General features: G+C 49.7%; 1 protein-coding gene across 1 annotated transcript; it reads left to right on the forward strand.

Annotated features, from left to right (window-relative positions):
- The first annotated feature begins 853 nt into the window (after positions 1–853).
- LOC127029025 (olfactory receptor 10K2-like) lies at positions 854–7,848 on the forward strand. Its single transcript, XM_050914694.1, has 2 exons — positions 854–889; positions 6,907–7,848. The coding sequence occupies exons 1-2, from the start codon at positions 854–856 to the stop codon at positions 7,846–7,848; spliced, it is 978 nt and encodes a 325-aa protein (XP_050770651.1).
- Positions 7,849–13,268: the final 5,420 nt, after the last annotated feature.

Raw genomic sequence — 13,268 nt, forward strand, 5'->3', positions numbered from 1 at the left:
TCTAGAGTATCAACCACACCACTCAGGTTGGTGTCATCCACAAACTTGCTGAGGGTGCACTCAATCCCACTGTCCACGTCCCGGACAAAGATGTTAAATGATACTGGTCCCAATACAGACCCCTGAGGGACACCACTCATCAGTGGTCTCCACCTAGATATTGAGCTGTTGACCGCAACTCTTCGAGTGCAGTCATCCAGCCAATTCCTTATCCACTGTGTGGTCCTCCTGTCAAATCCATGTGTCTCCATTTTAGAGAGATCTTGTGCAGGACAGTGTCAAATGCTTTGCACAAGTCCAGGCAGATGATGTCAGTCTCTCTTCCCTTATCCGCCAATGCTGTAATCTCATCGTAGAAGGTCACCACATTTGCCAGGTGTGATTTGCCCTTAGTGAAGCCATGCTGGCTGTCACCAATCACCTCCTTATTTTCCATGTGCCTTAGCATAGTTTCCAGGAGGATCTGCTCCATGATCTTGCCGGGCATAGAGGTGAGACTGTGAACTGTAGTTCCCCATCCTTTTTTCCCTTTTTAAAAATGAGGGTTATGCTTCCCCTTTTCCAGTCAGTGGGAACTTCACCGGACTGCCACGACTTCTCAAATATGATGGATAGTGGCTTAGCCACTTCACTCGCTAGTTCCCTCAGGACCCTTGGATGCATCTCATCAGGTCGCATGGACTTGTGCATATTCAGGTTCCTTAGCCGCTCTCAAACCTGATCTTCTCCTACACTGGGCAGTACTTCATTCTCCCAGTCCCTGCCTTTGGATTCTGTGAATTGGGTGGTGTGGCTAGAGAACTTGCTCGTGAAGACCAAGGCAAAAAAGTTGTTGAGTACCTCAGCCTTCTCCATGTCGGTTGTAGTCGGGTCTTCCATTTTGCTCATCATGGGGGGTACATTTCTTTCATCTTCCTTTGTTGTCCTATGTACCTGAAGAAACCCTTCTTGTTATTTTTCACATCCCTAGCCAAGTTCAGCTCCAATTGTGCCCTGGCTGTCCTGATCCCCTCCCTGCACTCTCGGGCCATACACCTATAATCTCCCCAGGATGTATATCCCTGCCTCCACTGCCTGTGCATTTTGGGTTTGTGTTTTAGTTTGGCTAGGAGGTCTTAGCCAAGCTGGCCTCCTGCCTCCCCTGCCTGACTTCTTGCACGTCAGGATTGAGAGCTCTTGCGCCCTAAGAAAATTGTCTTTAAATATCTCCCAGCTCTCATTCACTCCTTTGCCTCTGAGGGCAGTTTCCCAAGGGATCCCACGCACTAGTGCCCTCAACAGCCAAAAGTTTGCCTTTCTGAGGTTTAGGGTCCTGACTCTACTTTTTACCTGTCCTGTATCCCTCAAGACTGAGAATTCCATGATCACTGCAGCCCAGGCTACCTCCAATCTTGACCTCTCCGATAAGTTCTTCTGCACTAGTGAGCAACAGGTCCAGCAGTGCCTCTCCTCTGGTCAGGCTCTCCATCACCTGTACTAGGGAGTTGTCCTCAATGCACTCCTGTAGTTTCCTGGACTGCTTGCAGTTCGCTGTGCCACTTTTCCAGCAGATATCCAGGTGGTTGAATTCCCCTATCAGGATCAGGGCCTGCGAGCGTGATGCTTCCTGCAGTTGAAGAAAGAAGCCTTCATCAACCTCCTCTTCTTGATCGGGTGGCCTGTAGTAGACACCAACAACAAAGTTTCCTCTGTTGGCTTGGTCTCTGATTTTCACCCATAAGCTCTCGACCTGTGCATTGCTGTTCTTCAAAGATAGCTCTGTGCAATCAATCTCATTTTAGACATAGAGGGCAACTCCCCCACCTCTCTTTTGTTGCCTGTCCCTTCAGTATAGTTTAGAGCCATCAATCACAGCACTCCAATCGTGCAATTCATCCCACCAAGTTTCTGTGATATAGCAATCAGATCATAGTTTTCCGTCTAGGCAGCAGCTACCAGCTCGTCCTGTTTGTTTCCCATGCTGCGTGCATTGGTATAGAGGCACTTCAGCTGGGCTATCGGCCACATCCCCTTTTTAGAGGAGCCACCCTAATTCCCTTTTCAACAGTCCTCTCTGCTTATCACTCATCTGTTTAGCTGTTTTTGACAGCAACTGTTCTGCTATCAGCTTGTTGATGTTCCTGTGTCCTTCAAATTGCTGCTCAAGCTTTCAGAGCAGTTTGACTTTGGGAAGTGGCAGGCAATACTATGATGTTTAACATTTGTCCTCCCACAACAGGAGCATTGAAACAGGATCTTCTTCTTTCCATGGGCTCTCTTCAGATGATCTATCAATTCCAACATTTTTCTTATCCGGTGATTGCAACATAGACACGATGTGTTCTTGTCCAAGACCTTCACAACTAGAGTACTACCAACTGGAAGGTGTTCCCCCGCTAGCCAGGAGAGGGGTCAATGGCAATGTGGAAGATGTAGCTGAAGTCACGGAGAGCAGAGACTTCTCCCCCTGCCCACTTTCCACCTCAAATGTGTGTGGACTGATGTTACTGTCCTGAAGAATCGGAGGGGCAGCTGCCTCATACACCTCCTGCAACTTCGCCAAACTGTCACCTCTGCAGGAAGGGTGACCCCATCCCAATCCAATAAATTCAAAGTTTATCAGCTCCAATCCTGAAAAGTCCACCTCCTCTTACAGCAGTCTGTCAAGGCCTCTGATACCCCATGAGAGGACCACGTCATATCACAAGTCCAAAGGACCTCTCTGCGTGGCCACTGCTACTAAAACAACTCATCTTGCCCAAGCCACAAAGCCATACCTAGTGAGGGGGTGAACAAAAGCCAGGCAAGTTGCCCCCTCAAAGCCCTGACGCTCACCCATGTGCTCTGGGCAACGATCAGTGCAATCAGTGGCCAAAATTTTGTTTCACCTGAAAGGAAGAACTGCCGAGTGGTCAGTGAAGCCAGTCAATAGGGAGGGAGCAACTATAACCCCAACACAATGTAGGGGTAGAGGCTCATTTGGTTACCCTGAAAGGCATCCACTTGGACCACGAGGACATATAGCCTCTGCAGCAAAGCCCAGCTAGTAAGTCCATGGGACCTGACAAGATGCATCCCAGAGACATGAGGGTATTGGCTGATGTAGTTGCCAAGCCACTCTCCATGATATTTGAAAAGTCATGGCAGTCAGGTGAAGTCCCCGGTGACTGGAAAAAGGGAAACATTGCACCCACTGTGTGTGTGTCACTGTGTGTGTTGTTGCTCATCTTTCTTACTGCCTAAATAAAGTTGGATTTATAATGTGTTGTCAGACTACATTACTGTTTGGACCACACCCCCTGATACACAGCAAGTGTGTCACAAAGCCTGCTAAGGAGAGAAAAGGTGGTGTCCCTATTTCCCGTTTTCACAGAATCATGGAGTCACAGAATGGTTGAGGTTGGAAGGGACCTTTGGCGGTCATCTGGTCCAACTTCCCTGCTCAAGCAGGGCCACCTAGAGCTAGTGGTCCAGGATCAAGTCCAGATGATTGTTTAATATCTCCAGGAAGGGAGACTCCACAACCTTGCTGGGCAACCTGTGCCAATGCTCATGGCACTGTGTGTGTGCCTTATCAAAAAGTGTTCCGTTATGTTCAGAGGGAGCCTCCCGTGTTGCAGTTTGTGCCCATTGCCTCTTGTCCTGTCACTGGGCACCACTGAAAAGAGCCTGCCTTAGTCTTATTTGCACCCTCCCTCCCTTCAGGTATTTTTAAACATTGGTAAGATCTTCTCTGAGCCTTCTCTAGGCTAAACCATCCCAGGTCTCTCAGCTTTTCCTCATAGGAGAGATGCTCCAGTCCCTTAATTGTCTTTGTGATGATTCTCTCATACTGGGGAGCCCACCATCGGACACAGTACTCCAGGTGTGGGCTAACTCGTGGTGTACCCCAGGGGTCTATCCAGGGTCCAGTCCTCTTTAACATCTTCATTAATGATCTGGATGAGTGTACCGTCAGCAAGTTTGCTGATGTCACAAGACTGGGAGGAGCAGCTGATACGCCAGAGGGCTGTGCTACCATCCAGAAGGACCTGGACAGGCTGGAGAAATGACCTGACAGGAACCTTCATGAAATTCAACAAGGGGAAGTGCAAATTCCTGCCCCTGGGGAGGAACAACCCCATGTAGCCATATGTGCATCGATGAACAGTTGGCTGAAGGGTTGGGCTCAAAGAGTTGTAGTGAATGGGGTAATAACTGTCTGACAGCGAGTCACTAGTGGTGTTCCCCAGGGCTTAATTTTAGGGCCAGTTCTCTTCATTGGTTTTATCAATGACCTAGGCATGGGAGTTGAGTGCACACTAACTAAGTTTGCCAGCGATACTAAATTAGGAAGAGTCATTGATTCCCTTGATGATAGAGAGGCCTTATAGAGAAATCTTGATAGATTAGAGTGCTGGGCAATCACCAACCATGTGACATTCAACAAGGACAAATGCTGGATTCTGCACCTGGGATGGTGTAACACTGGAGTACATGTAGATTGGGGGACAAGAGGCTGGAGTGCAGCCCTGTGGAAAGGGATCGGGGCGGGGGGGGTTGATTGATGGTAAGCTCAATATGAGTCAACAATGTGCTCTGGTGGCCAAAAGGGCCAACCATGTCCTGGGGTGCCTTAAGCACTGTAGAGCTAACCAGTCAAAAGAAGTGATTGTCCCGCTGTACTCGGCATTGGTGCAGCCTCACCTCAAGTCGTATGTGCAGTTTTGAGCTCCACAATATAAGAAGGATATAAAAATATTAGAATGTGTCCAAAGGAAGGCAACAAAGATGGTGAAAGGACTAGAGGGCATGACTTATGAGGAGCGCCTGAGGATACCAAGTTTGTTCAGCTTAGAGAAGAGGAGACTGGGGGGTGTCCTCATTGCTGTCTACAACTTCCTCATGAGGGAGATGGAGAGGGAGGTGCTGATTTCTTCTCTCTGGTGTCCAGTGGTAAGACACAAAGGAGTTAAGATAAGACTTAACACTGCATCAGGGCAAGTTCAGATTGGATATTAGGAAAAAGTTCTTCACTGAGAGGGTGGTCAAGCACTGGAACAAGCTCCCCAGGGAAGCGGTCATGGCCCCAAGCCTGTTGGTGTTCAAGAAGTGTTTGGACAATGCTCCTGGATATAAGGTTTAACCTTTAGGTTGCCCTGTGCGGAATTGGGAGTTGGACTCGATGATCATCGTGGGTTCCTTGCAACTCACGATATTGTATGATTCTATGATTCTTTGATAAGATTTGGCATATAGCCACAAAACCAATCCCTCCAAAAACACCTGAGCCTGACTGTCCCTTCCCACAGAGTGAGCAAAGGCTAGCAGTGGAGGGTGCTGCAAGCCCACTGAGTCCAAGGCAGATGGGGACTTTGTCTGCAGTGGGAAATGGTATCAGGACAGGAAGAGAGATTTTTTTTGCTTCCTTCTTCTGCAAGGAAGAAATAACAAAAAGTGCCTGATTGATCCTAGTCATTGCTTAGGAAAAATCCTTGAGTCTTGAGTTCAGCACACATCCATTGCTGAGAGTTGCCAATGATATTTTTGGTATGCCTAAGAGAAATAGATCAGCTCTTAATTATGTCCATTGCAACCAATTAACAAAGCCCATCACTAGGCGTGGACGTAGCAGTCCTTGGGTGGATTAATGAATACGCACCATCCCCTCCATAAGAGCTGGTAGCTGCTGTCCCCGTGCCCAAAGGGACAGGAGGGCTAGGACTGTCAGAGAGGCTGGTGATGCCTCCAGCCACAAGTACACAAAGGGCTGCAAGCCTGCTCCACACGCGAATATCCTTCTGGCCAGTGCAGGTATGGTTTCTGGCTCATTTTTCCCCTGGCTCCACAGATTTCCTTCCTGCATCCTTATTTTCCACTGCTGGGGACTGAAGGGGAGGAGAGGGAGAGGTGCTGTAACAGGACCCTGCACTCAGCCCTGCCATCCTGGCATGCATTAACCCTTGGAGAAGGAGGAAGGTCTGAGTCTCATTCAGACAAGACCCCTTTGCATCACTGCCCTTTGTGTGAGGAAGGAAACATGCCATCCATGTCCACCACTCTCCCAGGGCAAATGGTTCCCTCGTTCCTGGGGAGAACTAAGACTCTTACCCACATGTCTCTTCTTGGAAACTACTGCAGCACCGGCAGCTGTTCACACATGCTCCCCTTGCTGGAATGACCCCCACTCAGGGTCAAGGATTGCCATGGATTTGCAGTGCAAGTTAGCTGTGCTGCTCAAACCCTATTATTTGACCTGCTTTTCTTCTCCATCCATTCAGCACAGCCTCGCCAGCAGCTCCAGTGCTTCAGCTTATACAGCTCTGCACATGTCACTGAGACCTAACACACCCCTTGTATGAGCGAGAGGCTCTGGAATGGTGTTTCCTCTCTTGCAGGTCACAGGAGGTCTTTCAGCCACTTTCCCGAAATCACAGCTTACAAGAAAGTCTTCGCAGGCCCTCCTCCACCCCTCCATCTCCAGCTGTAACTTTCCTGCCCTTGCAGTGATTGCCTGCAGCGTGCTTGCACATAGGTAGGTGATGCCACTTTCTCCACTGTGACGAGGAGAAATGAGACTTCCCCAAAGGGGACAGTGCTTTCTAGGTGAGCTCCAGCCACTGTGCCATCACAGCTCCTCAGGTCACATGAGAGAAGGAACCATGTGTCCTTGAGCCACCCGTGTGCTCTCAGGAGCCGCAGCAAGGCCAGGAGCTGCCCACAGCACCCACCAGCCGCTGCATGTCCCAAGCCAATGCACAACACCGTCGTTGTCCCACGAGGACAACCAACATTGCGAGCACAGAGGCCAGGAAGGGGTGTTTGTGAGGGATGCTCAAGCAAGTTCTCTTTGTCACAGCAGCAGGCCACGTTGTACTTTCTGTGAACTGGGTGCTATTTTTCTTACTGCCTGACATCCGGAGAAAACCTTTCATTTCCATGGGGAACAACAACCAAACCCTGGCCACAGACTTCATCTTCCTGGGTTTCTCCAGCCTCGCAGAACTGCAGAAGCTGCTCCTTGTAGTGTTTTTGCTGCTGTACCTGGTCACTCTGAGCATGAATACCACTATAATGATTATCATATGGGTTGATCGGAGCCTTCACACACCCATGTACTTTTTCCTCTGCGTCTTGTCATTTTCTGAGACTTGCTACACCTTTGTCATTGTCCCCAAGATGCTGGTAGACTTGACAGCAGAGACAAAAACCATTTCCTTCCTGGGCTGTGCTGTACAAATGTACTTCTTCCTTTTCTTGGGGTGCTCCCACTCCTTCCTCCTGGCAGCCATGGGCTATGACCGCTGTGTGGCCATCTGCCACCCCCTGCATTACAACAGCATCATGACTTGGCGAGTGTGTGCTCAGCTGGTGGTTGCTTCTGCTCTGAGCGGCTTGCTGGTTGCCCAGGTGGTTACCCCCTTGATATTTTGCTTGCCTTTCCAGGCATCCAGGAAACTCAACCATTTCTTCTGTGACATCTCCCCCGTCCTCCGAGTGGCCTTTACTCACACAAACCTCAGCGAGGCCGTTATCTTCACACTTGGTATCTCTGTCCTTACGATCCCACTGATGCTGATCCTCATTTCATACCTCTTCATTGTCTTGGCCATCTTGCAGATCCCTTCAGCTGCAGGGAGGCACAAAGCCTTCTCCACCTGCAGTGCTCACCTGATAGTAGTGGTTGTCCATTATGGCTGTGCCTCCTTCATCTACCTGAGACCCAACTCCAGCTACTCATCAGATCAGGATGCATTGATCTCTGTCACTTACACCATCCTCACTCCCCTGCTCAACCCTATGATTTACAGCCTAAGGAACAAGGATGTCAAAATGGCTCTTCAAAAAGCAATCAGAAGAAACATACTATCTCAGAAAGTTTTCCAGTGAAGAGGTTAAGGTGAGCTGCTTCCTGACTGCATATGGTCAGCCAACATCTTCCACTCCCAAAAAAGATCACCCCTTTTCCATACATCCTCTTTTGCTCACAGAGAAGCTTTCAGGAATGACATGACAGCTAATCATGGCTGCTAAGAACTGGACATTAAAAATCAACGAATTCGAGTCACAGTGAGACCGGAAACATGAACTTCAGTGAAACAATTTTTTTTAAATTTGGAAACCCAAATTTTCACTTCAGTGGTAGTAGTTTCTTAGGTACAACTTTTTCACATGAGCCATTTACTAAATAAAAAGCATAGATGTTGAAATAATTTCACAGTGAAACTCCTGGTTTTTAAGGAGATGGCAAACTCAGGACCATGTTTGTATTGTGTATCAAGATACCACTAAGCTCTGACGCCTGCCCAGCTCCATGGTATTGTGGTGCCCATCAACAAAGCCTGCAAGGCAAGTGAACTACTTCAAATTGCATCAGCCTGCCTTCGCAATGGGCTGAATTTATCCACACAGCCACGAATCAAACTTCAGCTGATATGCTCACTTGCTGACCTGTGTGAAGCTGACCACAAACCTAAGATCGTAGACACTTGCAAAACATGTATCCACCGGCTTCAGGGAGGATGAGAATGTCTGTTGAGATGGACCTACAGAGTGGCTCTTCAGGAACAGTTCTCTTCTTAGAAAAATGAATGAACGAGATCTCCATAGGTGCATGTTTTTCCTCCACAATAATGGTGTTTTCCCTAAATCAATGGAGCCATCTGGGAACGTGGAATTAGCAAAACTAGGAAGGGAAAGACCCTGTGGTAGTGTTCTGCAGAAATACTCATTTTTAAAGCCATGCTCCATCATTTTTCAGAACTTCTGTCATGCACAGTCAAGTGTTTCCCTCCCTTTACCTTTGAGATTGTCCAAGACATGTTTCAGCACAGCCCTGTGCTGAGCTCCCTCTTCCCAACCCAGGGCGGTGGGCAGCACACATGCAATGTCCAGCCCTGAGCCACCAATGATCTCCCCAACAGAGTTCCTGAGGACTAACAAAGGAAACAGACTTCGTTTTCTGGACAGAATGAAATGGTAGAAGGCAACAAACCAGAAAAACTAAAAGGCACCTGAAACTTTTCTCTATTTCTAGGGTTTTCTACCACATCAGAGATATAGTCACATTTCCTCCAAAACTTTGTATGTCACTGTCCTGGTTTCGGCAGGCACAGAGTTAACTCTCTTCTTAGTAGCTGGTACAGTGCTGTGTTTTGGATGTAGTGTGAGAATGATGTTGATAACACTCTGATGTTTTAGTTGTTGCTAAGTAGCGCTTATCTTAAGCCAAGGACTTTTCAGTTCCCCGTGCTCTGCCAGCAAGCAGGTGTGCAAGAAGCTGGGAGGGAGCATGGCCGGGGCAGCTGACCTGAACTAGCCAAAGGGGTATTCCATACCATGGAACGTCATGCCCAGTATATAAACAGGGGGGAGTTGGCCGGGAGGCGCGGATCGCGGCTTGGGAACTAACTGGGCATCGGTCAGCGGGTGGTGAGCAATTGCATTGTGCATCACTGGTTTTTTTTTCTTTCCCTCCCCCCCTTCCTTTTTTTGTTATATTCCTTTTCATTACTATTATTATATTTCATTATTACTATTCTTAGTATTATATTTTACTTTAGTTATTAAACTGTTCTTATCTCCACCCACGAGTTTTACTTTTTTTTTTCCTTTCCTCCTCCTCACCCCACTGGGAGGGGGAGGGGGAAGCGGCTGCGTGGTGCTTAGTTGCTGACTGGGGTTAAACCATGACAGTCACATTGCAATTTCTCTGGCTTTAACCTGGCAGAATTTCCTCTCCGCAGAATAAAGAGACTTTTGGGGGTCAGTATTTCCCCCACACAGAGACATTCACAGTTCTAATCAAGTCTCTTCACTGTGAACATCAGTGCTCTTTCCGTTATGCAGACTAGATCGAAGTTTTTTGGTGTTTCATTATGGGGTGTGTCCTCTGCTCCGAGGTAGTGTGTATTGCTCCTTTCCCACTCATTCTGGTTTTTTAACATCCTCTGCCAAGTCTTGGATGCAGCATTTCTGTTTGGCTCCCACTGTTGCAGTCTGTATTTCTAGGGGGTTTCAAAATACCAGAGGTAGTCAAGTTTCCTCCAAAGCGTCATATGTCACATTGCGATTTGTCTGGCTTTAACCTGGTGGAATTGCAGCCGCTCAGAGTAAAAAGCCCTTCTGGGGTCAGTGTTCCCCCCATACAGAGGTATTCTTGTATGTAATCCAATGGTTTTGGTGTTAACATCAGTCCTCTTCCTGTTAAGCTGAATAGACCTCAACTCTTTGGTCTCAATGTCCTCTGTAAAGTCTTGGCTGCAGCATTTCAGTTCAGGGATGATTCTACTTTTGACAGCTACTCCCTGAGCTCTGACCACAGGTTGGGCTATTTTGTCACGTTATTTTCATTGCAAACATGCACTATTTATTGTGGGGTGAGTGCGTCTGGAATCAGGATGCTCCAGAGTGATACTGCCCTGATCCCACGCAGCAGGTAGGGGATGGAGCGGAGAATGGAAGAGAGGGTGCTGCAACCCCAAAAGGCACCTGGGGACTTTTTATAGCCTTTCGCGGAGTGCTTTACACATGACACTGGCTAAATCAGGCACCACTAGCAGTGACTTGAGCCCATGTTAGTTCGAAAAAGTATTGTGGAAGGAAAAAGCCTCTGCAAAAATGGTCCAAGCAAGAGATGGTGAAGGAATCAGCATTTCACCCGCACAGCGAGAACCTGGCAGATTGCAGGAGGAAAACTCTCTCCTTTCTGTTAATTGAAACTAAGCCAGGCGAGTCCTTCCCTTGCTTTATGTCATTCTTCATTGATTCCTGGTATGATGCTATTAATGGTTTCAATAAAGCAGTTGCAGAGCAGTTCCCCAAAGAAGTTTGTTTTCTCAGGGGCTGTTCACAGACCTCTCACGGTCCCTGGCTCGTTTGCAGGGTTCAGCTTCCACCAGGCAGTGGCGGTGCCTGCTAGGCACAGGACTGGGGCTGCCTGTGCCACCCTGTTGTGTCCTGTGTGGGGTGCCGCCATTATGGAGAAGAGTGGAGAAACTGAAGCTGGAAGGGCCTTCCCAAGCCCTGTTCAGAACATCCCCAGCTTCAAAGGCAGACGCAGTTCTCCAGGGCCTTTTGACTACTGCTTTGCAGGAATGGCTGCAGGAAAAAAGCTGTGAAACGGTGCCTGAGAGGCTTGGCTCCCCTTGGCACTGAGTTTGGGAATGACAGCCTGCCCCAGCAATCTCGTCTGAGCCCCCTGAGACCAGGGGTCTCCCAGGCCCTGGCTATCCAGGCTTTCCTCTGCCTGTGGCACTGGCAATCTTGCCCTCTACCTGTGACTTGCAAAGGACAGGGGACACTCCAGCATGTGCTCCCACCCCCTGGATCTGACGTTGGAAAGGCTCTTGGCTTGGCGTTTTTAGGGACACAGGTGGGGGAGGCGGGGGGGCAGTCTTGAAGTCTCCTTGAAGAAGCCCAAATATTGCCCATTGCAGCAAGGAGAGCAGGGCGATGCCATGGCCACGTGGGGAAGTCGTGCTCCAGGAGATCAGCCTTTCAGCAGGGAAGGGCATTTCCATCTCTACCAGAGGGCTGTGGCCACTGCTGCACAGTGCCAGCAGCTCCCCAGATCCCACTGTCGTTGTTCTTGCTGTCTCCTGAAGTGGCCGCTTCTTCTACCGGGCCCCTTCTCCTGCCCTAACTCCTGCAGGACACATGGGAGATCCTGCAACCTGCCTCCCACTGCTCCTTGAGTAAACTCCCTGCCCTGGCACTCCTCTTTGGCCTCGTCTCGACGTTGCTTCCCAAAAGCAAGTCAAGTGCGGTCTGACTGATCTTGGGCAGGCAAAGGCAGTAAGGGTGGGCAAAGGTGGGGAAGGGTTTCTGTGCAAGGTGCAAGGGATAGGCTGGGCAGGAGGCAGGTCGGAGGTCCATGAAGTCAGGAGCCACATGGGAAAGACATAGAGGGGCTGGGTGCTCAACACCCCTCCAAAGACACTGGCACATAGGGAGGCAAACCAGGAGCTGCATGGTCAGCACGCAGACACAGGGAAGCATTTCTCTCGGTGCAGGGTTCACCCACATGTCTCCCTGCAGCTGGATAGATGGCCCTTGTGTGAAGCCAGACCTCGCTGTGACTGTACTTGGAGGCTCAGCCCAGGTCCTACACCTCCCTCTTAGCACAGGGAGCCCCAGATGCCCTGGTCATCTCCATCCTGCAGGTACACGCAGGAAGGGGGGGTTCACAGAGAAATGACATCACCTGTGCGGTGGAGTCTGGCAGCTGGAGCTGGTGCTGTGGCAATGAAGGCACCTTTCAAGAACCACATGCTGAGATGGTCTTGCAGGTCCCAAGGTCATGGACCTAGCTAAGACAACTTTTGAGAAGCTGTGTGCCCCGTTTCCCTGGAGATGGTGAATGATCAAAAAGGATCTGCCTGGGACTGTCTTCCTGTGGCTTTCAGGCACCACAGCCTGCTCGCTCTGCAGAGCAGTACCACCAGCTTGGGGCTCTGCAGGGAGCTCGAGGACGGGGCAGGAATGGCTGGCCAGGCCAGCACGGACACACTCCCATGGGGAAAGGCTCCCTTGGGGCAGGGATGTCCCTGAAGAAGAGCAGAGGAGCAACTCTGTGCTTCCAGAGGGGAAGAAATGACCAAGAGAAACCTGTTTCTGGAGGGACAGGGAGACCCTGGCCTCTGTCTCCTCATGCCATGGCTGACCCCTAGCCCTGGGGCTGATGCAGAGGGCAACCCACCTCTCTGCCCTCCAGGGGCTGCTGGGCCCTTCAGAGGGGATGGCGTTGTGGCGTGAGTGCCCAGAGCTTTGCAGCACCCTGCGGTGGGCACTGCCATGGGGTCAGCCCACAGTGGGCTGCTGCGCTGGGCTGGGCTGGGGAGAGGTGGCAGGGGAGAGCAATCGAGGAGCAGGGCTGGGCTAGAAAGTGCCTGGGAGAGGAAAATGCCAAAGTTAATGGGTTAGTTTTGTCTTTGCAGCCATTTCCATCCTCCTGCTGGCTCAGTGCCTATATCGGGGTGTCATGGTTTAACCCCAGTCAGCAACTAAGCACCACGCAGCCGCTTCCCCTTCCCCCCTCCCAGTGGGGTGAGGAGGAGGAAAGGAAAAAAAAAGTAAAACTCATGGGTTGAGATAAGAACAGTTTAATAACTAAAGTAAAATATAATACTAACAATAGTAATAATGAAATATAATAATAATAATAGTAATGTAAAGGAATATAACCAAAAAAAAAGGAAGGGGGGGGGGGGGAAAACAGTGATGCACAATGCAATTGCTCACCACCCGCTGGCCGATGCCAGAGCCGTGATCCGCACCTCCCAGCCAACTCCCCCCTGTTTATATACTGG

Source organism: Gymnogyps californianus, unplaced genomic scaffold, assembly GCF_018139145.2.
Source record: "Gymnogyps californianus isolate 813 unplaced genomic scaffold, ASM1813914v2 HiC_scaffold_62, whole genome shotgun sequence".
In the NCBI taxonomy this organism is placed as follows: Eukaryota; Metazoa; Chordata; class Aves; order Accipitriformes; family Cathartidae; genus Gymnogyps; species Gymnogyps californianus.